The 26,795-nt window shown below is 53.9% G+C and overlaps 3 protein-coding genes across 6 annotated transcripts in view; 2 read left to right on the forward strand and 1 right to left on the reverse strand.

The window, feature by feature from the left end:
• The first annotated feature begins 5,058 nt into the window (after nucleotides 1-5,058).
• CALHM1 (calcium homeostasis modulator 1) lies at nucleotides 5,059-10,582 on the forward strand. The gene is made up of 2 exons (XM_003255426.2): nucleotides 5,059-5,753; nucleotides 8,207-10,582. The coding sequence occupies exons 1-2, from the start codon at nucleotides 5,202-5,204 to the stop codon at nucleotides 8,690-8,692; spliced, it is 1,038 nt and encodes a 345-aa protein (XP_003255474.1). The 5' UTR covers nucleotides 5,059-5,201; the 3' UTR covers nucleotides 8,693-10,582.
• Nucleotides 10,583-11,556: 974 nt separating this feature from the next.
• Nucleotides 11,557-17,308, forward strand: CALHM2 (calcium homeostasis modulator family member 2). Of its 4 annotated transcripts, XM_030807482.1 has the most exons (4): nucleotides 11,756-11,860; nucleotides 12,948-13,066; nucleotides 14,018-14,730; nucleotides 16,527-17,308. In XM_030807482.1, the coding sequence occupies exons 3-4, from the start codon at nucleotides 14,176-14,178 to the stop codon at nucleotides 16,941-16,943; spliced, it is 972 nt and encodes a 323-aa protein (XP_030663342.1). In that variant the 5' UTR covers nucleotides 11,756-11,860; nucleotides 12,948-13,066; nucleotides 14,018-14,175; the 3' UTR covers nucleotides 16,944-17,308. The 4 variants fall into 4 exon arrangements, with proteins under 4 accessions (XP_030663344.1, XP_030663342.1, XP_012361256.1 ...); XM_030807484.1 differs by lacking the exon at nucleotides 12,948-13,066 and having other exon boundaries at nucleotides 11,557-11,860; XM_012505802.2 differs by lacking the exon at nucleotides 11,756-11,860 and having other exon boundaries at nucleotides 12,839-13,066.
• A 492-nt stretch (nucleotides 17,309-17,800) lies between these two features.
• The window catches only part of PDCD11 (programmed cell death 11), a 51,845-nt gene continuing 42,850 nt past the window's right edge, over nucleotides 17,801-26,795 (reverse strand). Inside the window, 12 exon segments of the mRNA XM_030807475.1 lie at nucleotides 17,801-18,725; nucleotides 19,446-19,611; nucleotides 20,064-20,217; nucleotides 20,801-20,883; nucleotides 20,886-20,968; nucleotides 21,664-21,911; nucleotides 22,149-22,298; nucleotides 23,272-23,388; nucleotides 23,538-23,829; nucleotides 24,252-24,374; nucleotides 25,312-25,434; nucleotides 26,048-26,104. Of these exon segments, the coding sequence (XP_030663335.1) occupies nucleotides 18,554-18,725; nucleotides 19,446-19,611; nucleotides 20,064-20,217; nucleotides 20,801-20,883; nucleotides 20,886-20,968; nucleotides 21,664-21,911; nucleotides 22,149-22,298; nucleotides 23,272-23,388; nucleotides 23,538-23,829; nucleotides 24,252-24,374; nucleotides 25,312-25,434; nucleotides 26,048-26,104 (1,768 nt within the window). The 3' untranslated portion in view covers nucleotides 17,801-18,553.

The raw sequence follows: 26,795 nt of genomic DNA on the forward strand, positions 1-26,795 counted from the left end.
CACTCCAGCCTAGGTGACAGAGTGACTCCGTCTCAAAAAAAAAAAAAAAAAAGAGAGAGAGAGGTAGGAGGAGGGTGAGAGTCAGAGAAGGAGCTGTGATGAGGGAAGCAGAGGTTGGAGGAATGCGATGTCACAAGCCAGGGAATGTGAGTGTCCTCTACACAGTAGAGAATACGAGGAAATGGATTCTCTTCTAGAGGTTCCAGAAGGAACAGCCTGCCAGCCACTTGATGTTAGCCAGCCAAGATCCATTATAGGCTCCTGACCTCAGAACTACAAGAAAAAAAATTCACGTTGTTTTAAGCCACTGTATTTGTGGACATTTGTAACAGCAGTAATAGAAAACTAATACAGATTTTGAAAATGCACTACTGAAGCTCAGGTGCGGAGATGATCACTATTATTATTACAGTGTTGTAAAGATGGTTCACGACCACTCCTTGTGTGCCTGGCGCACTGCGAAACTCTTGACCTGCACAGCTGATTGAATCCTCACAACCACCTGGGAGGCAGGCGCTATCATTCTCTCCATTTCACCGATGAGAACGCTGCAGCGCCCAGAGGTTAGATGACTTGCCCAAGGTCCCTGGCTAGTGTGTGGCCGGGCTGAGACTCGAACCCAGATCACCGGTTGGGTTGCTCTTAGCTCTGTGACATGGCTTTTTTTTTTTTTTTTTTTTTTTGAGAGGGAGTCTCGCTCTGTCGCCCAGGCTGGAGTGCAGTGGCGTGATCTCGGCTCACTGCAACCTCCACTTCCTGGGTTCAAGTGATTCTCCTGCCTCAGCCTCCAGAGTAGCTGGAATTACAGGTACACACCACCACGCCTGGCTAATTTTTTTTTTTTTTTTTTTTTGTATTTTTAGTAGAGACGGGGCTTCATGATGTTGGTCAGGCTGGTCTTGAACTCCTGACCTCAAATGATCTGCCCGTTTCAGCCTCCCAAAGTGCTGGGATTACAGGTGTGAGCCACCGCACCCGGCCAGCTTCTTGCTAAGAGAAAAACTTGACCATTGAGTGGAAGAAACAAGGAGCGAGCAGGTGGGGCCTGGATGTGGCTTTGGATGGGCAGTGAGGCACGACCGTGTTCTAGGAGAGCAGCAGCATGAGGGAAGGGTGGTGCCCGGGAGCCCAGGGGTGTCCCTGTGTCCAACAGCTTGGGCCACAGTAACAAAACATACCACAGACAATAAACATTTATTTCTCACAGTTCAGGAGGCTGGAAGTCTGAGATGAGTGTACCTGAGGCTGGGTTCTGTCTTCTCACCGTATCCTTGCGGAGTGGAGGCCCAGGGTCCAGGGTCCCTTCTATAAGGGCACCTATCCCGTTCACGAGGGCTCCACCCTCATGGCCTAATCACCTCCCACAGGAGGTGTATCCATGATGGTGTAGATATACAACATTGGGCCACAGGGAGGGAACTAGGAGACATCCATAGGATGCCTAGTGAAAAAAACAAAAAGATTACTATTTCTTTATCTTATATAATTATGATAGGAAAAAATGAAATATAAAGTATTAGGAAAGATTTGTGTAAAACATCCAAATAAAACCTCCTAAACTTCTCAAAATGAGAAATGAGCTTGCTTTTGTGAGCACTTTTTAGTATCAGGTGTTTTTTTTGCATGAAATGACCACAGGCAATTCCTATTCGAGGCTCTTTATTTTATTTGTTTATTATTTATTTATTTATTTATTTATATTTCTGAGACAGAGTCTTGCTCTGTCACCCAGGCTGGAGTGTAGTGGCATGATCTTGGCTCACTGCAACCTCCGTCTCCTGGGTTCAAGCGATTCTCCTGCCTCAGCCTGCCAAGTAGCTGGGATTACAGGTGCCCGCCACCACACCCAGCTAATTTTTGTATTTTTAGTACAGATGGGGTTTCACCATGTTGGCCAGGCTGATCTCGAACTCCTGACCTCAGGTGATCCTCCCGCCTCGGCCTCCCAAAGTGTTGGGATTACAGGTGTGAGCCACTGCACCCAGTCATTTTTGTATTTTTAGTAGAGATGGGGTTTCACCATGTTGGCCAGGCTGGTCTGGAACTCCTGAGCTCAAGTGATCCTCCCATCTCAGTGTCCCAATGTGCCAGGATTTCAGGCATGAGCCACCACTCCCAGCTCATCAGGTCTTTTTTTTTTTTTTTTTTTTTTTTTTTAATATAGGAGTCTCACTCTGTCACCTAGGCTGGAGTGCAATGGTGCGATCTCGGCTCACTGCAACCTCTGTCTCCTGGATTCAAGCGATTCTCCTGCCTCAGACTCCCGAGTAGCTAGGACTACAAGCGTGCGCTACCATGCCTGGCTAAGTTTTTGTATTTTTAGTAGAGACAGGGTTTCACCGTGTTAGCCAGGATGGTCTTGATCTCCTGACCTTGTTCTCTGCCCACCTCGGCCTCCCAAAGTGCTGGGATTATGGGTGTGAGCCACCACACCCACCCTCATGAAGGCTCTTTAATGATGATTTCTTCAAATGTTGGATAAACACCACCCACAAAAAAACTTACCCCAAGTAGTTGATAATTTTTTTTGAGACCAGGAAAAAATACAAAAATTAGCCGGGCATGGTGATGCACACCTATAGTCCCAGCTTCTCAGGAGCCTGAAGTGGGAGGATGGCTTGAGTCTGGGAGGTAGAGGTTATAGTGAGCTGAGATCATGCCACTGCACAGCAGGTTGGGTGACAGAGTGAGACCTTGTCTCAAAAAAAAGAATTAACCCTCACTCTTCACTCTCAATGACAACTGTAACACATTTTTTTTTTTTCGGGCATAGAGACTGGGTCTCTCTATGTCGCCCAGGCTGGTCTTAAACTCCTGGGCTCAAGCAATCCTCCCTCCTTGGCCTCCCAAAGTGGTGTTGGGATTACAGCCGTGAGCCACACTGCCCACCTGCAACCAAAATTCTTATGATAATGAGAATGATTGATTGAGAATCTAATCAAACTGTCTTATATTGAGTATTTTATTATTATTATTATTATTATTATTATTATTATTATTATTATTATTTAGAGACAGGATCTTGCTCTGTCATCCAGACTGGAATGCAGTGTTGTGATCATGGCTCACCATAGCCTCAAACTCCTGGGTTCAATCGATCCTCCCACCTTGGCCTCCCAAAAGTGCTGGGATTACAGGTGTGAGCCACTGTGCCCAGCCTCAAGTATTTTAAAATAACACTGCACTTAGAATTTGCAGAATGTGTACATGTGGTTAGAGCAGGCCGTATGGGCACTACTAGAAAGGCACGTTATCTACAAACAGGGAGCTATGTGCAATATACAAGACAGAATTCCAGGTGGCCCCCTGAAACCACCCCTCCTGGTTTCCTAGACCACCCCAAGCCCACCCCAGCTCTGGCATCAGCTCACACCTGCTGTTGGCCATGCACGCAAACACTGCAGGAGACGAGCAGGGTAGGTCGCCTCCATCACTGGACCTCCCTCATCCGGCCATCCACCTATGGTGTTCCCTGGGGAGCCTCTGCAAGGGTCTTCCAGAGGCTACCAGCCTGGGGGCTCCAATTGCCCGAAGCCCAGCCTGACAGCGAGGGGAGCAACATCCTTCCCCACTGTATCCTACTGGTGACACTCCAGCATCTCCACCCAGACCAGCAGAACAGGAGCCTGATTCGCCCAGAAGAGAAAGGCCAAAAAACATTTCCTGACCCCTCCTCCACCCCCCACTCCCACCCCCAAGAGAGGGCTAGCCTGGGTTCCAGTCCCACTCCTCCACCTACAAACTGGGTAACTCTCAGCTGATAACCTCTCCAAGCCTCAGTCCCCATCTCTGTAAAATGGGGATGGTAGTACCTGTTCCACAGGATTGTACGAAGGTTACACAGGCAATGCATGTAAGTGCCTGCCATAGGGCTCCACCCAGGGCAAGCCTGGGTCAATGCTGGTTCTGGACAGTGATACAGAGACCCTCAGACACAAAGACCACTAACGTGGTCACACACACACACAGATACACAGATGCAGAGGCCCAAAGGCACAGTGAGCTCACATGTGGGCACACATGGGGAGGCACAGATCTGTGGGCCCCATGGAGATGTCCTGGCCAGGCTCTGTCTCAGCCCCAGACCCCACCCCTTTCCCCAGACAGGAGCCCCCCAGCTGGAGCTGGACCTGACCTGCCCTTGGGAAGTCAGGGAGAGCCCTGGGCGTCAGAGCGAGCATGCTCAGCTCCTCCTCTTTGATGTGTCTGTGGAGGGGGGCTGGCCAGGTTTCTGCAGGCACTCTGGAGGCCCAAACTCCAGGCATGAAACCCCATCACCCCACCCATTTAATTTTTTCACCCCCTTGCTGTCAGCGTGTAGACCCTTTTATTTTTTGATTGGGGAAGTAGAGGTCGGAGGTGGAGCCAGGAAAGGGTTTACCATCCACAGCCCACAAACACACAGGCACACCCACAGAGACACAGGCAGGCTGACACAAGGACCCCTGCAGCACACTCACAGGCCACAGCCCCTGCCCAGGCAACTCGTCAAATTCAAGTCCTCTGCCAGCAAATCCAGGATGTTTCATTCTACGCCATGTCCACATTAGCACCATCCCCCCCACCACCACTGCCATCCCCTCTGTGGCCAGTATCCCCATGACCACCAGCAGCACCCTCACTGCAGCCACCACCACCGCAGCACCACACTGTCGTCAGGGAACTGATGGAGGAGCCCTCTGGGATTCTGATACAGCATGGAGGAGACCCCCAGTGGGAAGGCCAGAAGGAGGGCGATGAGCTTCCTAGGAGCCCAGAAGACAAGGTCCAGGAGCTCAGGCCCCTGCAGCAGCCCTGGACTCTCCAAACTCCAGCCCTGCTGGAGACAGTGTCTTCCCAGCCTGTGTCTGAGCCTTCTCTCCCTCCTCTCCCTGCCTGCCTCCCACACCCACAGAAAGCTGGTCTCTAGCAGGTGCTAGCGCCAGAGGTGGAGGCGGCTGCAGAGACAGAGAAGCCCAGGAGGGAGGGGCACAGCCCTGGCTGGACCCACAGGATTGGTCAATCTGCACCCTCTCAGCCAGCACCTGACTGAAGATTCCTCAAAGCGACAGTGACCTCAGCCTCTGCTCTGAGCTCTGCTGGTCCCAGCCAGGAGAGCCCGAGTCATGAGGTGGTCACCCAGTGGGCAGGGTGGGCAGCAGGGGCCCTCTTGGAGGCAGCAGTGAGTTGGGAAGAGGAGGCCAGGCCCCGCAGGGGGCACGATGGACAAGTTCCGGATGATCTTCCAGTTCCTGCAGTCCAACCAGGAGTCCTTCATGAACGGCATCTGTGGCATCATGGCCCTGGCCAGTGCCCAGATGTACTCGGCCTTCGACTTCAACTGCCCCTGCCTGCCGGGCTACAATGCGGCCTACAGTGCAGGCATCCTGCTGGCGCCACCCCTGGTGCTCTTCCTGCTTGGCCTGGTCATGAACAACAACGTGTCCATGCTGGCCGAAGAGTGGAAGCGGCCGCCGGGCCACCGGGCCAAGGACCCCGCTGTGTTACGCTACATGTTCTGCTCCATGGCCCAGCGCGCCCTCATCGCGCCCGTCGTCTGGGTGGCCGTCACACTACTCGATGGCAAATGCTTCCTCTGTGCCTTCTGTACTGCTGTGCCCGTGACCACACTGGGCAACGGCAGCCTGGCACCCAGCCTACCTGCCCCTGAGCTCGCCCGCCTGCTGGCCCGGGTGCCCTGCCCTGAGATCTATGATGGCGACTGGCTGCTGGCCCGAGAGGTGGCCGTGCGCTACCTCCGCTGCATCTCCCAGGTGAGGCGGCCGCATGGCCTCACGCTGGGTCTCCCTGGCAGATCAAGGTCCCTCTGGGAGGGCCCTATCCCCCTACCTCTCAAAATGGGGCCTCTGCTCAGGTGGAGCTCCGAGGTGTTGGGGGGCATCTTCCCAACTGAGGCTGAAGGCAGAGCCACGCGTCTGCCCTCAGCCCAGGGCCATCCGGAGAACGTGCGTTGGCTCCCTCTGTCCAGAGGCTTCTGGTGAGTGGGCCTGACCCCTGTCCTGAGGTCCCCAGAGTGGACCTGCATCCCCATCCTGATCTCTGAGCTTGGAAGCTGGAGGAATTTGCATGCTTTCCCTCTTCCGGGCCCCGGCAGTGGTGAGGCCAGTGGGTGGCTAGGCTATTTGGGTACATTTCCCTGGCAAATGCCCCCATCTCGTGCTTCCCTGCTGGGGAGTGGGGGCTGAGGACCAGGGTGTCCTGGAAGGGGGTGCATGGGTGAGAGAGAGGCCCTGTTGGGATGTGATGGAAAGGCAGTTTGGAGAGACCACTGACGGGTCAGCCAGAGTGAGGGTCCTCCCCAGCCCTACTCCCACATCCTCTGCCCCTCCATGCTTACCCATCCAAGCCTCTCAGGCCTTCTCCAACCCAGTCAGTGCCATGTGGGGAGGACCACCCAGGCAGCCTGCCCTCACAGCTGGCAGACCAGGTGCTGTCAGGGCAAGGGGCTGGGGCCAGCCTGCCCTGCAAGGGCTGGAGAAGCGTGCACGCTCTGCCCTGGCAAGTCCAGACACCCCTGGCTTCCCACCCTAGCAGGGGCCTCTCTCCTGGGAGGCCTCTATCACCACCCAGATGGCCCTGGTGAATGTCACACTCTGAGCATCCCAACTGAACTCTACTTCCCTCTCCTCCCTAACCTGTGCCTCCTCTCCTGTGGGCACTCATCCCATCGTCCCCGGCCTCAGAGCCTTGGCAGCTGTCATTCCACCTGACCTTTAAGCCACCACATCATAAGCTGAGTGGGCCCCAGAGGCCACAGGCTGCCTGGCCTATACACGTTTCATTTGGCCTTCAGAGACTGAATTCTAGATTCAACTTTAGAATTTGTTGGCATCTTCTAAAAACCAGAATGGGCCGGGTACGATGTGGCTCATGTCTGTAATCCTAGCACTTTGGGAGGCCAAGGCAAGAAGATTGCTAGAGCCCAGGAGTTCAAGATCAGCCTGGGGAATATAGTGAGACCCTGTCTCAAAAGAAAAGAAAAGAAAAGAAAAAAATTAGCCAGGCTTGGTGGCACACGCCTATAGTCTTAGCTACTCAGGAAGCTGAAGTGGGAGGATTGCTTGAGCCTGGGAGGTCAAGGCTGCAGTGAACTGTAATTGTGCCACTGCACTCCGGCCTGGGTAACACAGTAAGACCTGTCTCAAAACAAAAAAGTAAATAAAATTAAAATAAAAATCAGAATTTTTCACATAAAAATCAGATTTCCAAGTTGGAAATCCAGAAGATCCAGCCCCACCGGGCCCGCATGTACTCCTAGAACAGCCTGGGGCGCCCCCAGCCTGTGCACATGCTCAGTGTCTCCCCACCCTGTGTGCTCTGTCACGACCTGCCTGGCCCCATGATAGGCACCTGGGCTTGCCCTCAGCCCCAGTCCTGATCTGCCCAAATGCTTCTCTGTGCGGCTGGGGCATAACCCTGAAGCATGGGCCAGGGGAGCATCCTGCCCCGTGCCCTGCAGTGAGCTGACAGAGCAGAGCTGGAACCAAGCGCAGGGTGCTCTTCAGCGCAGAGTTTGAGTTCTTGCCTGATTCGCCTCCATGACCCCTGAAGGCCCAGCTCAGAACCGACACAGAGGAGGTGCTCACTTGGCACTGGTGACGATACCAGGAGCCAAAGGAGAGGTTCAGGACTCAGAGGAAAATGGGCCACTATGGCCTGGGGAGATCAAGGAAGGCTTCCTGAAAGAAGAGGCACAGTAAGTAAGTGAGGGCCTATTGGCACAACAGTAATGGTTAATAGTCACTGAGCACTGGGTACCAGGCACTGCACTACGCTTATCACATTCAGTCCTCACAACAACACTCTGAGATAGGTGCTACCACCAGCTGCTTTATAGGTGTGGAAACTGAGGCACGGAGCAGTTGAGTGCTTTGCTCCTAGTCAACTAGTAAGTAGTGGAGACAGCATTCAAACCCAAGCAGCCTAACTCCAGGGTCTGCCCACTTAACTCCTGGGCCATGGGTGCCCCACCAGCATGGTGGGTGCTTTACCCACGTGATCTTCTTTCCATGAGGTGCACCTATCTCCATTATTTCAATTTCTATGCCCATTTTACAGATGAGGAAACGGAGGCCAAGAGGCAAGCTCACTTGCCCAATTTGTGCTCTTTGCGCTAGAGGCACCGGCATAGAGAGTGCTTTGGGAGTCTGAACAGGCTCAGAGGCCCAAGGACAGTGCCCCGTGACTCTCTCTCGTCTCCCCACAGGCGTTGGGCTGGTCCTTCGTGCTGCTGACCACACTGCTGGCATTCGTGGTGCGCTCTGTGCGGCCCTGCTTCACGCAGGCCGCCTTCCTCAAGAGCAAGTACTGGTCCCACTATATCGACATCGAGCGCAAGCTCTTCGACGAGACGTGCACAGAGCACGCCAAGGCCTTTGCCAAGGTCTGCATCCAGCAGTTCTTCGAGGCCATGAACCATGACCTGGAGCTGGGTCACACCCATGGGACACTGGCCACGGCCCCTGCTTCCGCAGCTGCCCCCACGACCCCCGATGGTGCAGAGGAGGAAAGGGAGAAGCTGCGTGGCATCACGGATCAAGGCACCATGAACAAGCTGCTCACGAGCTGGCACAAATGCAAACCGCCTCTGCGGCTGGGCCAGGAGGAGCCACCGCTGATGGGCAATGGCTGGGCTGGGGGCAGGCCCCGGCCTCCGCGTAAGGAGGTGGCCACTTACTTCAGCAAAGTGTGAGGCGTGGCCAGCTGAAGAGGCAGGAACGGGGATCTGAGCCCACAGCCCCTCCAACTCCCAAACCAGGTGGAACAAGGAAGGGTTTCAGTGCTGGGCAGTACTCCTCTAGGCAGATCCACACTCCCTAGCACTCGCCTGCCCATTGGAGGCAGGAAATTTGGAGCTGGAAGGGGATCTGATGCCTTCAGGTGTGACACTGCCCTGGATGGCCCTAGGGCAGTGGGCCCATGAGCAGTATTAGTCTAAAGGGGTCGGAACTGTCATGGCAGGTACAGGGACTGATGGCTCCCCTCTGCCAGCCCTTCCCAGGCTGATGTGAATTCACCATCTTCTCCCAGGTTCAACAGACATCCCTGCCCCAGGGTCCATTCTCATCTGTGACTTTTCAGTACCTCTCTTCCTTTATGCTCAGGGCTCAGGGAGTGGGAATCATCCAGGTGTCTCATGAAGTGGGAGCCCTCTGATTTGGGCAAGCGTGTCCTAGGTGAGACTGGGTGGGCTGGGGCAGGTCCATAAGGACATGACACGCAGCCTACCTGGTGTGACACACCTGGGGTGACAGGCGATGAGACAAGATGTCAGAAGCTAGGTTCACATGGAAGAGGCCAGAGTGTGTGGTCACCATGGGGGTCACGTGACAATTGTCCAGGTGGACTGCGTGTTTATTTGGCACCAACCAAGCACAAAAGTCCTCCTGTAGAGGGGTCTTTGAAAACCACCTTAATACCCCCCTCACATCCAGGTCTCAGGGGGAAATCAGACCATCCCCAAGGCTTGAGAAGTTAGACACAGAAGCTGAAGTCTCTCCATTTTTCTCAAAGACCCCACCTCTTGGGGATGGAGTTCTAAGAGGCTAAGAGGAGCTCCGAGGCTCTAGCCCAGGTGGGATGAGGGTGGAAGACAGCAGCGTAAAGGGAAAGCAGCTCAGATTCCACAGTGAGACAGAACTGGGTCAAATGGTGTCTCTACCACTCACAAACCCTGTCCCTGGACCAGCTGCATCACTGCCTGTGCCTTTGTTTCTTCATCTATACAATGAGGATGAGGCACCCCCTGCCCGCCATCATGGGGTTGCTCTGTGTAAACGCACATGGCACATGGTAGGCACCCAGCACAGAGTGGCTAATGTATTTGTTGATTTCTGAACCTAAGGACTTCCTTCCTCCTCCCCTGGGCAGGGATGAGACAGCAACACAAACACTCGAGCTTCCATCTTGTTGAGGAGGAAACAGAGGTACAGATAGGTTTCTCAGCACCGCCCTCAGCTCTGAGACGTAAGTCCCAAGAATCTAAGAATTCATTTTGATCTTGGCATGATTCCATCCTTTTTTATCCATCCTTCTCTCTATTCCCACTTCTGGGGTCCAGTTTCCCTCCTCTTAATTATTTGGGAGGAGTTGCTCATATCTTTGTGGGCCAAGGTGGGCTGGGAGGGCTTTTCCAGGAGGTAGGAGTTGGTATGGGCTCTGAAGCTGGGGAGGATTAGAATGAGCAAAAAATAAGGTGTATGTTGGTGGGCAGCGGTGCTTCCAGTGGGAAGAGAAGGCCCGGAGGTATCAGGAGGTACAAATGTGAAGGAGAGCAAAGCTTTGGGTCAGGCACACCTGAGTTCAAATACCAGCACTGCAGGACTTGTGGCAAGTCACCCAGCCACTCTAAGCCTCAGTGTGTCTGTCTATAAAGTGGATATTAGAAGACCTGCTTGGCCAGGCACAGTGGCTCATGCCTGTAATCCCAGCACTTGGGAGGCCAAGGAGGAAGGATCGCTTGAGCCTGGGAGTTGGAGACCAGCCTGGGCAACATAGCAAGACTCTGTCTCTATAAAGTAATAATAATAATAATAATAAGAAGAAGAAGAAGAAGAAGAAGAAGAAAAAGATTTATAATTTTTTTAAATGAAAAAATTATTTTTTAAAAAAGACCTGATTTTCAGGATTGTGGTGAGGATAGAGGAAGATAACTTTTAGGGAAGGATCTGGGACTGTGTTTAGCACATGCTGGGATCTGAAACAAACAAATAAACAAACAAGCAAACCTTGGTACCTTTTCTTTCCTTCCTACATATGGTCAAGCCCAGCTTAGGGAGGCCAGCGGGTCACTCGGCAGCTCCACCATGGCGGAACCATGAGCACTGCAGAGCTGACAGGTGTCATGGGTCCTCTCCCTCCACCAGCACTACAGAGCTGACAGATGTCGGGGGTCCTCTCCCTCCATGCTAAGGGTCATCTAGCCTGTCCGTAGACTCTCCTCTGCAGCATTCCTGACCCGTGACGTTTCAGCCTGCATCTTGACCACTTTTAGATACAGGCTGGGCAGCTCTGATTATTACACAGGGCTTCCTTCAGAAACCTGCCTCCTTGTAACTTTAACCCACCAGTTGGAGCTCTGCCTGCAGGCCCCCGAGAATGCCTAGGCTCCTGAATTCAATCCTCAGCCCTCCAGGGATCCGAAGCAGGTCCCAGGGAGTTAGCTGACTATGGGTCAAAGAGCCAGCATTGGGGATGGTTTGTCCAGTCAATGGACAACTCTGAGGGAGAAGGACCAGAAGAGGGTGGGTCCCTGGCCCTGAGCATCCTGCAGGGCTCAGCGCGGGTCTGACGACACCCTCCCCTGACCCTCGCGGGGTCTCCTTCGGTAGCTTCTGCCCAGCGGGGGTCAAGTACGTGGGGTGCTCTTGAAACTGTCATGGGGGGCAGGTCTAGGTCAGATCTCCCCAATGCCTCCACACCCCCACGTGGCCCTCCCGACTGGTCCCATTGGTGTGGAGCACGGCCGGGGCCCGGTCGGGGCCGAGGGCGGAGGGCCAGCACGGCCCAGTGACGGTGAGCAGCGGGTCGGTGGGACGCGCAGCAGCTGCAGAACAGGCACCTCAACTTCCTCTCGGCTCCTCTCCTCTCGCGCCGCCCTCGGGGCCCGCCCTCCTCTGCCTGGTGGCGCCGGGAGGCTGTTTTTCCACTCACTGGCGCGCAGACTCCATCCCACTGTTTTCTTCTCTCTTTTCTGGAGTTAGATTAGTCTGAAGCCGCCACCAGCCCCAGGCTCCCGTGCAGAAGAAAAGCGGGAGGGAACGGCTGAGGTTGCCGCTGCCCTGCACCGCCCTCCTGGAGGCCACTTGGAGAGTCCTGCCCCGAGGAGGCCATGGCCACAAGTGCCCACAGCTGGCCCCAGGTAAGGAAGGCGCCCTCCCTGGGGTGTGCCAGGTGTCAGCGGAGCATGGTGGGGCCGGTCCCACGCTGCCCAGAGGGAGAGAGGCCCCTAGCTGAGGTTCCCTCCACCCGGTTGAGCAGGGAGCAGTCCTGCCCCTCCCCGAGCCGCCGGTCTCCTGTCGTCATTGATGTTGGAGGAGGTCCCACGGGGGGTCTGGATGTGACCCATCCTTGGCCTGGGGGCAGTGGTCTCAGAAGATGGCCTGGCTCATCCTCTGCTCACCACCCACCCTGTGCAGGTATCTTGTACCCCACTTCGAGCCAGTTTATGAACCCAGGGCCTCCACAGGGAGCTAATTAGGAGCCTAGAAGCCAAGAAGGGAAAAGGATGGGGCAGAGGGGGCCGACTTTAACCCATTCATCCCCAGCAGTGATGCAAACTGCCTTTCCCAGGAAGTTAGGGTGGAAGCTCCAGGCTGTGAAGTGGGAGAAGAATCAGCCTCCGACTCCTCCTCCTCCCCTCCTCCTCCTCCCCCTTCTCCTCCTCCTCCCCCTCCTCCTCCCCCTCCTCCTCCTCCCCCTCCTCCTCCTCCCCCCTCCTCCTCCCCCTCCTCCTCCTCCTCTTCCTTGCCCTCCTCCTCCTCTTCCTCTTCCTCCTCCTCCTCCTCTTCCTCCTGGTCCTCCTCCTCCAGCTTCTCCTTTTCTTGGAGTCCACATGGCCACATGGCTCTGCCTGAGCCCATCTGGCAGCCTTCCTTGGCAGGGACGGAAGGGGTGATCTAGAAGGGGTGATCCCTCCATGAAGCATGGAAGGAAACAGGGCCAGGTCCCTCTGTGTCTGGCGCTCACCCCATCCCTCCACTCCCTGGCTTCCTCTGGCCTGGGGACTTTTGTTTTTCACCCTCCAGATGGGGAGGACATGGGGCCACACCCTGGCCTGTCTCTCAGGCTTGTGTGGGTGGAGGCTGGGAAGGGAGTTGGGCTAAACTTCGCTGTTGCCCGAGGCCATGGCCACTTCCCGGCAGGTTGCCAGTGTCGCTGCAGCCCAGACCAAGGCAGAATAATCTCCGGATGAGCTGGTGGCACCTCTGAGCCTTTGCTCTCACCAGGGCTTCCTGTTGCTGGCAGGCGGGGTGGAGCGGGGCTGCCGGGAGGCTGCTGGATAGGAGGGGGGTCACGGCTGCGGAAGAGGAGGTTCTTCGGGACACTCGTGGATGGACACGGCAAGGTCAGTAGGAGACAGAAAAAAAGAGGGTTCACTTAGTGCAGAATCACCCTTGTCCACTTCCCAAGTCTCCTTAGGTTGTGGTTAGAGGTCCTGCTGTGGCACCTCTGTATTTCTTTGGCCTCAGCAAGGCACTTGATCCTCTTCAGGTCTCAGTTCCCTGATCTTTGCAGGCAGGAGAATCGTCGCCACCCCAAAGACAAGACAGGGTGAGAGAGATGGAGAGTTTCACACAGAGCACAATCAGGCATCTTTTATTCTTTTCTTTCCCTCCAACATCCCTAGGAAAGAGCAAGGGTCAGGATGATTTATCCTCTTTTCACTGATGAGGAAACTGAGGCCCAGAGAACAGTCATGAAGTGTGATCAGACCCTGAGGTCTCCAAAAAGATAAGGTCCTTGCGAACTCCAGGGATTCTGGCGTCTTGCTGTGCCCACCCCAGCCCACACGGCAGGATCCTGTCCAAGTCCCTTATCCACCCGGACACTCACTCTAGCTTTTACATCCTCAAGGCTGAGGCCCTAAGGACACGCCCTGGATCCAGGGAGTCCTTGGCCCCTCTGCTAATGTGCACCACCTGGACTCCCAGAGGGAAAGCTGGTCAGTGCCCCACATGCACTAGCACCATGGGCCACCCCCAAGCCCTACCCCAGGAGAAGCTCGTGGTGGCAAAAAGAACCTAAGCATTTGAGGCAGGTCACCCAAGCTTGAATCCCACTCGTCCTCAGGAAGCCTTCACTTTCCCTGGTGCACGGCGGGCACACAGCTCGACGTGGGACTGTGAGGATGGGAAATGAGGGGTGCCATGCGCCCTGGAGGAACTCAGTGAACAGTGATAACTGTCACTTCCCTGGGGCCCTGCAGTCCTTCCTTTCTCCCCAGCCTGTCCACACTAGCATCTTCCTCAACTCCTGGTTTTCAGAGGGAAACACTTATCGGTCATCTGCTCCACAGGAAACACCAGGCCAACCACAGCTGGGGATAAAATAGCACAACCACACCCTGCCATCCAGCGCCTCCCAGCCTGTGCCCCTTCCTAGTACCACCAGCAACCATCAATCCCGTCTCCTCCTACCTCCTCTCCTGCAATCCACCCTGCCACAACTGTCGCCATGGCAGCCCTGATCGCAGAGAACTTCCGCTTCCTGTCACTCTTCTTCAAGAGCAAGGATGTGATGATTTTCAACGGCCTGGTGGCACTGGGCACGGTGGGCAGCCAGGAGCTGTTCTCTGTGGTGGCCTTTCACTGCCCCTGCTCACCGGCCCGGAACTACCTCTACGGGCTGGCGGCCATCGGCGTGCCCGCCCTGGTGCTCTTCATCATTGGCATCATCCTCAACAACCACACCTGGAACCTCGTGGCCGAGTGCCAGCACCGGAGGACCAAGAACTGCTCCGCCGCCCCCACCTTCCTCCTTCTAAGCTCCATCCTGGGCCGTGCGGCTGTGGCCCCTGTCACCTGGTCTGTCATCTCCCTGCTGCGTGGCGAGGCTTATGTCTGTGCTCTCAGTGAGTTCGTAGACCCTTCCTCACTCACGGCCAGGGAAGAGCACTTCCCATCAGCCCACGCCACCGAAATCCTGGCCAGGTTTCCCTGCAACGAGAACCCTGACAACCTGTCAGACTTCCGGGAGGAGGTCAGCCGCAGGCTCAGGTATGAGTCCCAGGTAAGGAGCTGTGCAAAGGGAAGCTCCTCTTCCCTAGTGGTGGCTGGTGGCAGGTCCGGGGATGGCCTAGTGCTAAAACTGGGGTTGGTCCTCAGGGGCTGAGGTCTGTGGGAAAGCACTAGCGTTAGGTATCAGGGCTGGTTAACTGGTGCATGGTGGGGCAAGGGCCAATTCCAGACACAAACAAGATAGAGTTTTATCAACTTTTTTTTTTTTTACTGTAAATCTCACTTGTATATGACCAAATTAGTTTTAAACATTAAAGGAACATTCTTCTGGCTCAGTCTGGGCAATTCCAATCACAGATAAGCCCCTTACCCCAGCCAGATTGAGCATGGGCCCTTGACAGTGGAGTGTGGCTGGCTCTGGGGATGAACACATTCCTATCCCAGGAAGGGCCCAGCCAAGCACTGAGTCAGCCTCAAGTGTTGCTGACCTAAGGGGAGTCCCTTGGGTCAGGATGGAGTGTTGAGTCTGGAAGATGCAGTTGGCGTCCTGAGCCTTAGCTGGGCTCTGAAGGGAGAGGAGGTTGGTCAAGGGACAGAGGGCAAGGGAAGAGAACTGGGAAGTAGCAGAAAATCTCAGCTGCAAGTGTTAACTTAGAGAAGCAGCGGGTGAGGGAGAGATAGGAAGGAGAACAGGTTTTCTTTTCTTTTTTCTTTTTTTTTTGAGATGGAGTCTCACTCTTGTTGCCAGGCTGGAGTGCAGTGGCACGATCTTGGCTCACCGCAACCTCCGCCTCCTGGGTTCAAGCAATTCTCCTGCCTCAGCCTCCCAAGTAGCTGGGATTACAGGCACGCAGCCACCACACCCAGCTAATTTTTGTATTTTTAGTAGAGATGGGGTTTCGCCATGTTGGCCTGGCTGGTCTCAAACTCCTGACCTCAAGGGAGCACAGGTTTTCTAAAAGGTTTCTTCTCTGGGTAAATAAGAAATGTAAACAGAGGCTGGGCGCAGTGGCTCACACCTGTAATCTCAGCACTTTGGGAGGCCAAGGTGGGTGGATCACTGGAGGTCAGGAGTTGGAGACCAGCCTGGCCAATATGGTGAAACCCTTTCTCTACTAAAAATACAAAAATTAGCCAGGCGTGGTGGCGGGCACCTGTAATCTCAGCTACTTGGGAGGCTGAGGCAGAATTGCTTGAACCCGGAAGATGGAGGTTGCAGTGAGCCAAGATCACGCCACTGTACTCCAGCCTGGGCAACAGAGCAAGACTCCATCTCAAAAAGAAAAAAAAAAAAAAAGAAAAAGAAACGTAAATAGAGAAAAGGCTGGAGACAGCACCAGAGCTGGAAGATGGTAGACAAAGAAATACTTATTTGATGCTGATCAAATGCCCTCAGATCTCTGTACAGGAGCAAGTGGTGAAACAAGGATGACCTTGCCTGTCCTTACCCTCCAAGCATTTCAGACAAGCACGTGTATCCTCCAAACAAGGCAGATGGTGATAAGAGGAACCAGGCCATGGGAGATTTAGGGAAGGCACAAGTGCTCCCAGAAGGGCCTTTGAAGGCTTCCCAGAGGTGGCATCTGAGCTGAGCCTGGCAGGTTGAGCTGGGTTTTGATGGCCTGAGATGATGGCAGGGGAAAGAGGTGCTCTTAAGGTTGCAGGGGTGGCAGCAAAAAACACAGGCAAGTAGAGTGTGAGTTAAAGGGGGTAAGGAAGCGATGGAATCACAGCCACAAGGGCCTGCTTCTCTTACACAAGTGGAACTTGCTCCTTTTCCATTCGCTCCGGGGGGTAGGGCTCAGGCAGTTCCTCGCCCCTCCTGAACTGTGCCCATTCTCTGGCCAGCTCTTTGGGTGGCTGCTCATCGGCGTGGTGGCCATCCTGGTGTTCCTGACCAAGTGCCTCAAGCATTACTGCTCGCCACTCAGCTACCGCCAGGAGGCCTACTGGGCGCAGTACCGTGCCAATGAGGACCAGCTGTTCCAGCGCACGGCCGAGGTGCACTCTCGGGTGCTCGCTGCCAACAATGTGCGCCGCTTCTTTGGCTTTGTGGCGCTCAACAAGGATGATGAGGAACTGGTTGCTAACTTCCCAGTGGAAGGCACGCAGCCACGGCCACAGTGGAATGCCATCACCGGTGTCTACTTGTACCGTGAGAATCAGGGCCTCCCACTCTACAGCCGCCTACACAAGTGGGCCCAGGGTCTGGCAGGCAACGGTGCAGCCCCTGACAACGTGGAGATGGCCCTGCTCGCCTCCTAAGGAGCTGCTTCCCATGCTCTTTGTAAATGGCACTACTTGGTCCCAAACTGAACCCCACTGCTTGCTCACATCCATATCAGAAGAGGATTTTTTAAAAACTGCATCTTCTTGGCCAGGGGAAAGGAGCACAAGGCAATCTGGGGTGTGGAGAGACCCAGTAGACAATGGAAGCCCCAGCCAGCAGGACCAGGTGACAGTGAAGCTCACCAGTGGGCTCCTTTATGGTACTCTATGCAGTTAACATGTGTCTAGCTGCATAGGGACACCCAGCGCAGCAGTGCACCACTGGGAAGCGGCCTCCAGGGCAGCCTCTGGCCTTATTTTATATATTTAAATTTTTGATAAAGTTTTTCTTACTAGAAGGACTAGCCTGGTGTCGGCGTGATTGAATGGGCATGCCACAGCAGGCTGGTGGTCATACGGCCAGGCCCAAATCCTATGCCCTGTGTTAGGGAAGGGGACAGGACTAAAATGGCCCACAGGGGTGGCAGGGAGGGTACACGGAGTGCCAGGGGTTCAACACAGGGGAAGGCTCTGGGGCTGATGATCTCTTTGCAGTTGGGTTCTATTATCTGATTTGGTGTGGGGAACAGATGAAGCCGGGCCTTTCTCAGAAGGCAACAGTCTGAAATTTCACGAGTCACAAGATTCTGTGCTCAGTGGGCAGGCCAGAACTAGCTCTTGTAACCTAGTGCTCACGTCCAAGAAGCAGGCCAGCCCCAGCTTCTCCTTCCTCCCATCCCTGCCCGCCACCCGCCCCACCTCTAGAACCTTTGGATGCTCTCCCTTGGCCCTGTCCGGCTTCCTGGCATACGACTCAGTCATTTCCCATGGAAAAGCTCTCAGGACACTTAAAGCTCTGCCAGAGAAAACTTTTAATTCCCTCATGACCAAGCCAAAAAAGAACTGGCTTCAACAACTAGCTGGGTCTGTGCTGGCCTCCAAGACCTTGAATAGCCCAGATATGGAGAGGTTAGGTAATGTGGCCATAGTGGGCGTGGGATGAGACATCATCAGTTCACGCCAACACCCGTGGCTTTCCTCAGCAGCCCAGGTTTCTCCATTTTCCCCTCTGGGCTCTGAATTTGTCCTCCTATCCCAGATTCATAGCCTCCCCTAAAGGCCAGAAGGTACCAGTGAGGCTGAGGCTGAAGGAACGCCCAGAGACTCCAAGATCAGAGGGGAGGGCCCACTCCCTGGAGCCTACTGACCCCTCCGGCTGGACTGACAGCCTGCCAGGGACAAAGCAGGACCCTGACCACAAGACCCTCAGGAGTAGCCCCTACACTCTTGCTCCCCAGGGAACTCCCCTGGAAGAGGGACCCTCAGCATTTCTGGGAGTCCAGGGGCCTGCTGCCCACAAGCCCCAAGTAGCCTCAGATAAGGAAAAAGATAACAAGTTGGTACTGAAAATAAAGCAAGCGAAGAGGAATTTAAAAAATCTCAAATTCCTTTTCATCCTGACAGGATTCCCCCATTCTCTATTTAAATGCAGAAAAAGCAGCATTTAAATAGAGTCCTGAGGTTAACAGTTTTCCAAGTGCCCAGGGCACTCGAGGTGGGGCCGGGCTGGCCCATTGTTAACAGTGTCCCACAGAGCCAGCCTGCCACTAGTCCTCTAGCACTGAGCTCTTGGCCTCCACATACTCCAGGGCCTTGGCCTTGACTGCCTGCACATCCTTCTCAGTGCCATGCTGCTTCTCGTAGTCCAGGTAGCGCTTGAAGAAGAACTTCATTCTCTTGGGGGCCAAGCTCAGATGAATGACCCGCTCAAAGATGTCCCTGTTGAGGAAAAGCAGAGTGGCGCTTGCCTCTCAGTCCCAGGCCACATGCTTCCTGCCTAGCACTCACCTTCTTGCTCTCAGCCCTGGAACCAGGACCCTCTCCCATCCAGGACTCCCACTTCTACCATTATCTTTATTAATCCATGACGAACTCACATGATGCCCTGGGGAGAGGCACTACCACCCTCATCTTCCAGATGAGCAGATGGACACCCAGAGATGGTAAGGGACTTCCCTGTCTAAAGCCACACAGTGATCAGGACAAAGCTACTGGGATGGGGGACACAACAGTGAGAAACACACATACTGAGCTTTTCTATGAGAAAAGCTCAGCTCACTGAAGGGCTTGGGTGAAGCACCTGTTCTTTTTGGACCTCAGTCTACTCATCTCTAAACCCTCCCTGTCTTGTGGAGATGCTGGGGTCAAAAGCAAGAGAATGCCTGTGAAAGTGGTCTACAATGAGAGTCAGGGACAGTGTTAATTATGAGAGAAACTCGAGTCTCTTGATGAGGCTACCTCCTTTCAGACACAGACCAGATGCTGGCCTTTGAGGCAGAAAGAGAAGTTGAAGAAGTGAATGTCACTGGGCCTGGGGCATCACCTCAAGCTGGTTTTCTAGATCAAGTAAGAGGACTGGGATGCTGAAAGCTGCTGTGGGACCAGTGCTTACCACACCCTGCCCTGAGGAACTCGGCCTTGGCCAGCTGCCCCACTCACCGGACGTCCTTCTGGCTGCCGTGCTTGATGGTCATGTCGATATAGACCGACCAGACATCTGTGCGCTTTGGGTAGGTGCTCAGCGTGTTCTCAAAAATGGCTTTGGCCCGCTCTGCGTCCCCCAGCTGAAACTCAAGCTGGGCAAACTTGGCAATGACATCCACATCTGCAGGGAGAGGACGGCTCAGAGACCCAACAAGCAGACAGCCCCCTCACCACAACACAGTGTTCCGCAGGGTCGGCGTGCGCCTGACTCCCTGCTCTTGGGTCCCAAGACCCAGGTTGTGACAAGAGGGACAAAGACCCAAAAGGAAGGTAGGGTGGGTTTGGGGCCAAATACACAAATGGGCACTGCAGACACACCACTCTTTGGGCACACAAGAGGTGGGGGATCCCAGGGGCAACAGAACTAGTGCTAACTGCGTTTTGCTCCTCCATCTTTTGGAGCCTGGCATTTGAAATGTAACATGCACTGTTATGCTCAGGGGCACAGAATCGACAGGCAGCGAGAGGAAAGCCCTCACAAGGCTCTCCTGACTTCGAAGAAGCAATGCTGGCCATTCCCTACTCCCCATTCTGGAGTGCTCATGGGCTCAGGAGCTGGGAATGAGCACTCACGCTCCTTGCTAGGCAAGCACTCCAGGGCTCGCTGCAGCACGCGGTGACTGGCCCCAGCCTGGCTCCTCCGCAGAAGGAAGGCGCCGTATTTGATCCACACAGCTTTCTCCTGCCGGAAACGCTTCAGCATCCGGTTGTAGAGTTCACCAGCTTCCTGTGGGAAAAGACAAGGCGCGCTGAGGAGAGTGTGATACTACAGAGGGCACAAGACAGACAAGCAGCAACACTCACAAGAAGCTAGACTTGGGCTCCCAGACGCCAAATCACTCTCAGGGCCTAATGCTAGAGACCTGAGAGGAGTGGGAGGGAGGCTCACAGAAGGGCACAGTGGACAGGCACAATACGATGGAGGGGATTCCTGCTGATCTGCACCCACAGGAGGGCAGTCCTGGCCTAGGAGAACATGAGAATGACAAGGGGGAGTAGGAGAGCCGCCAGAGCGGATACTGGGCTGGGACATCCCCTTCTGTCTGTGATGCCCTGCCAGCAGCCCAAGGCAGACACACCAGTGGTCCACTGCCCCTTCACTTCCAAAGCCACTCCTTCCCTCACCTTGACCCCATAGGCCTGAAGAAGAGGTGAGGGAAATGACTTCTCTTACTTGGAATCTGGGGAAGTTGGGGCCCCGATGTTGGGTGGCAAGCTCACAGCAGGACTGGACCCAGAACCCCAGGGGCTCTTCCCTGAGACTGTGGCCCTGGGACTCCCAGGAGTTTGTCTGTGGCCCAACCTCCTACCTGGAATTTCTCTGACTTGGTGTAGATGTCAGCCAGGTGCAGAAAGACTTTGAGAGGCTCATTGTACTGCACGGCTCGCTCAAGACCTTGGTCAGGGACTCCTGAGAGCCGTACATGTTCTCCAGGTTCAGCAGAGCCACCCACACATTCAGCTTCTCCTGCTCCTCTCTGGAGGGAGAGCAGTCAGCACATGAGCTCCACATGAGACCAGTGAGCCTCCCGCCCCATCCAGACAGACTCAGGAACCATCTCCCCCTCCCAGGCTCTATCTGTGTCCTCAGATCCCACCCCAAATGCAGACCCTAAGAGACTGTGTCCCCACAGCCCCCACAGCATTAAGAACCCCTGCCCCAACCCCAATGGCTGGGTCTGAGGCTCTCCTGGATTCTGCCTCCATTCCTAGAAAGGATGCCCACCAGATCCCAAACGGGCCTGAGGTTTGGGCTGGACGCAGAGTCCTGGGTCTGATTCTCTCTTCAAGCTAAGAGGATGAAGCAAAGGACTGCCTTCCCTCTTCATTAGGCCTCAAAAACTCCCTCTCTGTTTGGAAAACCACCACAGGGATTTCGCTCAGGTATGTAGTGAGTTCTTTTCTTACTCAAACTGGTTCCCTCGTATAAGTGTACAGACTCTTGTGAAGGTTACCCTTAGCAGTTTCAGGGAAGAGGACTATAAAATATAAATGAGTAGATCTATTTCACAGATGGCCACACCTATGGCAGAAAGCCTGGGGACCCATGGGCCCCTGGTGGCAGCCACCCAAAATGCTGCCGGCCTGCCTAGGAGGAGCTACCCCACAGGTTGAGAAACCTCCCAGCCCAGAACATGCGGAGACACAGTGCTCCCTGGGGCAAAGCTGAGACCTGAAGGAGATGGTCTTAAGGGCCCTCTCAGCCACGGCACGGGCCTTCTCGATCTCCGTGGCCTGCAGGTGGAAAGCCATGTACTGCAGCCACAGAATGGAGCTGTTGGGGGAACTCAGCACCAGTCGGTCAAAATCATCCGCGGACTCTGGCTGCCGCCCAGGATCCATCAGCGCCTCCTCAATGCGGGACAGTTCCTTCTCTGCCTTCTGCTTCTCCAATTCCCTTTCTTTCTTGCTTTTCTTTTTCTGCTATGGAAGGCAGAAACACAGTGAGTCATCTGCTCCTTACGGCCTAGGGGAGGTCTGTGGTGGAAGCCACGAGTTGGCTGGGCAGCCCAGGGCTCTATATATACACCCTGGCCTGGGACTGGCCGCTGCCCCCTCCCCCACTCACCCAGGAAGACACCCAGTCTAGGAACAGAGCACAAGAGACTGACACCAAGGGGTCCCTGCAAAAAGGACATGCCCTGCAAAATACAGCACCGTGGCTTGGTGTGGCTTCTCATCCTCCTCGCTGTCTGAGCTCTCTGCTAGAGGTGGCAAGGCCGGGGTCAGAGAGTCTAGTCGCGCATTCCAAGCGAAGCCTGAAGATAGCTGTAGCCGGGGCACTTCTGCTGGCTTGGTTTGCTTCTCCTGGAGGAACACAGAGGTGCTAAAGAAAGCACCTGGCTCAGGCTGCTCCCTGTTCCCCCGCCCCAGCCCACCTGGGGGAGCATGGACTCCTACCAAGCCCAGAGACCCCTCCTCTCCTCTCCTCCTACGCCATGCCAGGCCCCAGCCCACTGGGGAAACTTTATAGCAGTGACATAAAAGTTTTCTTTGTAAATACATTTATTTAGGTAACAAAATTTTCACATACACACATGCATATGCATACCAGTATATAAAATAACCATAGAGGCCAGGCGTGGTGGCTCACGCCTGTAACCCCAACACTTTAAGAAGCTGAGGCAGGCCAATCATTTGAAGTCAGGAGTTTGAGACCAGCCCGGCCAACATGGCGAAACTCCCTCTCTACTAAAAATACAAAAATTAGCCAGGCATGGTGGTGCATACTTGCAGTCTCAGCTACTCGGGAGGCTGAGTCATAAGAATTGCTTGAACCCGGGAGGCAGAGGTTGCAGTGAACCAAGATCATGCCACTGCACTCCAGCCTGGGTGACAGAGCGAGACTCTGTCTCAAAATAATAAAAATAAAAATAACAGTAGAGCTGGGACAGAGATATGACAATAATTCTGAGGGTGGCAGGGAGGAACTGCCCAGACGGGTATAAGCCATCCCATACCCAGTCCTCTCAGCCCAGGTATTACTATTCTCATCTTTTGGAGGATGCAGGCTCAGAACGGCTCAGCCTCCTCTTTATCTGCCCAGCCTCCTAATTTAATTCAGTTCCACCCAATAAATATTCCTTAGAATTTATTTTATGTAGCCTGCTCTGGGTAAAAAGGGTCCCTTGTCCTCAAGAAGCTGATGGTCAATGGAGGCAACTGACAGCCCCTGCTTTCGTATTTTACAAGAAATGAAGTAAAAGAGGATGAGGCAGAGGATGGCCCAGCTCTTCCCTCGCCTGGAGCAGCCTTCCCCTCCCCGCGACATCACCCTCACCTTGGGCAGCACATTCGTCTCTTCTGCCTCCTCTTTTCCCTCCCGATAGTACACGTCCACAAGGCTGTCGTCCTCCTCTGATAAGCCGGCTTTCTTTGGCTTCTTGCTCACTCTTTCCTGAGAGGCCAGGTGGGAGAATGCCTAGGAGCATCCTCCTGCAGCCCCAGGCGACACCTTCCCTCGGCCCCACCAGGCGCCCTGTCCCCACGCCCTCGCGGCTGTCCCTCCAGGAGGATAGGCAGCCGCAGCCCTCCGTGGGACCTCACCTGCTCACTCCCAGACTCCCGGCGCTCCCGCCTGCCCCGCTTCTGCACCTGTGGCTTCTGGGGCTGTTGCTTCTCCTTGCTGGGCAGCTCCACCTCCTCCTGCCCCTTCTGGTTCTTCTTCTCGTTCCTTTTCTGATTTTTCTTTTCCCCTTTTTGGTCTCTCTCCTCAGCCTCTGTTTTCCTCTCCTCTTGCTTTGGAAGTGGCCCTTCCAGGGAAGCAGAAAGCACGTCCGGCTTCCCAGTGTCTCCGGGGAGGAAAGACAGCTCTACCAGGTTCTTCTGGTGGTTAAGGCTATGACAGAGCAAGACAAGGGGAGATGAAGACATCATAAAAAGCAGAGAGCACCGCAGGCAGCCCAGGCCTTCTTCCTCCTGATCAGCCCACGATTCTGGGCCCTGCCCCATCTGCCTTGGGAATCCACTCAATATTCTCAAGAATGATTTGCACAATTTTTCATGCTTAGTAGAAAAATACAGTGGGTAGATGTGGTGCCCCCTCCACCATCCCCAACAACAGGGGCTATGCAGAGATGAGTTACCACCTGTTTTCACAGGGACTGGGGGAGAAGGTTCCAAACAAAGGCCTTTTATTCATCTGAACACCACTACGCAAGCCATTGGGTTTACAGTTCACCCTGAAATCTCCTCCCAGTGCTCCTGGAGAAAGGGGTTTGATTCACATTACAGAGAGAGAGAGAACGGGAAGGCACCTACCGTAGGACCCTGGCTGTGAGCAGCTTCCCTTCGGGGAGGTGTTTGTTATAAAGGGCTTTCTTGGACGGGCTGTGCTGGGAGACATTGGAGTACCGAGCCAAACCCACAACGGAGGGGCCAAGGCTGAAAGGAGAGAGGCAAGAGTCCTGTGGTCACAAATGCAACAACAGAATTCCAACCAGGCCTTGGGACTTCACTGTCACAGGGACTCAAGTTGTGACGAGGATTTGTGACGGACATAAGTTCCTGGCATTCAGCAGGATGAAGTGGGCTTTGTAAACTTGAAATCATCATCAAGCATAATGAAGATATGGTTGAGGGTATTTTTTACTCCACATCATGGCATCGCAATATATAAATCACAAACCGCTAGGCGAAAGTGCAGAAACAGCATGGCAGGGAAGGCTGCAGTATCAGGTGCTTGTGAACATGAGGTGATTTCACAGAACGAACACTTACAAATCATGATCAAACACTAAAACAGAATGTCCACATTTATGTATTTTTTAATTTAAATTTAATTTTTTTAGACACAGGGTATCACTGCCTCCCAGGCTGGAGGGCAGTGGCACAATCATAGCTTACTGTAACCTTGAACTTCTGGGCTCAAGCAATCCTCCTGCCTCAGCCTTCCAAGTAGCTGGGACTACAGGCTCATGCTACCATACCTGGTTAATTTTTAATTTTTTTTTTTGGAGACATGGGGGTGTTGCTTTGTTGCCCAGGCTGGTCTTGAACTCCTGGCCTTCAAAGCAATTCTCTCATCTCGGCCTCTCAAAGCGCTAGGATTCCAGGCGTGAGCCACCATGCCCAGCCCCAGATTTATTTAGAACAGAAATTAGAAATGCCATATTCTTTGTCCAAAACACCAAATAACTAATAACTCAACACTTGTTTTAAAAGTATTAGAAAACTTGGAATTTTAAAAACGAGTGGGGACTCATAAACTCTCCTCCCTTCATATTCCCATCAAAGAAGTTGACCAAGGAACACAGCGGACCCCAGAGCAACAGGCTCAAGGAAGGCACTTGGGTCCGGGTGCAGAGCCCCACTCACTCACCGAAAGAACACACCATGTGGCTGGATGGACCCTACGTAGCCCCTCAGAAGCTGCCCTTCCTTAATGTCCTGGATGGAGTTAATCTCTGGATCTTCTACTTTGCTTTTCGTCTCCGGGTTTGTTCTAAAGGAATAAAAGGCTTACATGCACACCTTTAACCTCCACTGTCCATGCCACCCCCAATACACCTGCAACCATCATACTTAGTAAATAAGAATATGACTCTGGACCTGTCAGCAGGATATAACCTTTAGAGCCCAACTCTACTCTCTCCTAACATCTTGCCAGGCCAGAAGCAGGTGCCTGAGGCCCAGCTATGTAGAAATGGGGAGAGGCGGACCAAGCCAGAGAGGTCAAACCTAAAGCCTTGGTCTCATTAACACTGATGTCTAACCATTGAGCAAGCTGACCTCAAGCCAACTCCACACATGGCACGCTCACCCCTACAATGGAACCCTGGAGGCTAAAGCATCTCCCCTCACCAGGACTACCATCTGCAACTTTGGACACCCATATCTGGATATCTGACCCTTTCCCTGGAAAACAGGAGCCTGAGCAGACAGGATTCTTGCAGCAATCTGAACAGCCTCAGCTTTTCTGGGTAAAAGAGGTTCAGCATAAAAAGTGATGAGCAGAGAAGGTGGGAAGCCCAAAATTCTGTGTCAGATACACGTAGCCTCCCCTCGATCCTGAGTGGGTCTTCCTCCTTTCTTGTTCCAACAACACAGAAACCCACCTGGATGATCGCAGCGACAAAGTCAATACGTTGTCTGCAGTGGACAGGATGTAACACCTGAATGAAGGCAAAAGAGAAGGAAACGCTCAATTTTCAGCATCTGTGAACAGCAAAGGGTCTCAGCTTCCTCTCCTCCAGGCTGACCAATAGGCATGAGTGAGGAGACAGGAGACTCTGAGTCATGTTTCTTCATTCTGTTGAAAACCTGCTGAGGGACTCTGGAAAAGTCATGTCACCTCTGTGGGCTTCAGTTTACTAGTCTATTAAATAGAAATAACACTACTGGGCCGGGCGCGGTGGCTCACGCCTGTAATCCCAGCACTTTGGGAGACTGAGGTGGGCGGACCACGAGGTCAGGAAATTGAGACCATCCTGGCTAACACGGTGAAACCCCATCTCTACTAAAAATACAAAAAAAATAGCCGGGCATGGTGGCGGGCACCTGTAGTCCCAGCTACTTGGGAGGCTGAGGCAGGAGAATGGCGTGAACCCAGGAGGTGGAGGTTGCAGTGAGCTGAGATCACGCCACTGCACTCCAGCCTGGGTGACAGAGCAAGACTCCATTTCAAAAAAAAAAAAACAAAGAAAGAAAAAAGAAATAACACTACCTACTCTTCTTACCTAACAAGAGTGTTGGGGCCAGGTATAGTGGCTCACATCTGTAATCTCAACACTTTGGGAGGCCAAGGCAGGAGAACTGCTTGAAGCCAGGAGCTCTGCTTGAAGCCAGGAGCTCAAGACCAGTCTG

This window comes from Nomascus leucogenys, chromosome 3 (genome assembly GCF_006542625.1).
Source record: "Nomascus leucogenys isolate Asia chromosome 3, Asia_NLE_v1, whole genome shotgun sequence".
Taxonomy (NCBI): Eukaryota; Metazoa; Chordata; class Mammalia; order Primates; family Hylobatidae; genus Nomascus; species Nomascus leucogenys.

Excerpts from the sequence above, each read along its gene's own strand:
- CALHM2 (XM_030807484.1), top strand. The coding sequence starts at position 14,176 with ATGGCAGCCCTGATCGCAGAGAACTTCCGCTTCCTGTCACTCTTCTTC. Across the intron at positions 14,731-16,526 it reads GGCTCAGGTATGAGTCCCAG|CTCTTTGGGTGGCTGCTCAT; the intron begins GTAAGGAGCTGT and ends TTCTCTGGCCAG.
- CALHM1 (XM_003255426.2), top strand. The coding sequence starts at position 5,202 with ATGGACAAGTTCCGGATGATCTTCCAGTTCCTGCAGTCCAACCAGGAG. Across the intron at positions 5,754-8,206 it reads ACCTCCGCTGCATCTCCCAG|GCGTTGGGCTGGTCCTTCGT; the intron begins GTGAGGCGGCCG and ends GTCTCCCCACAG.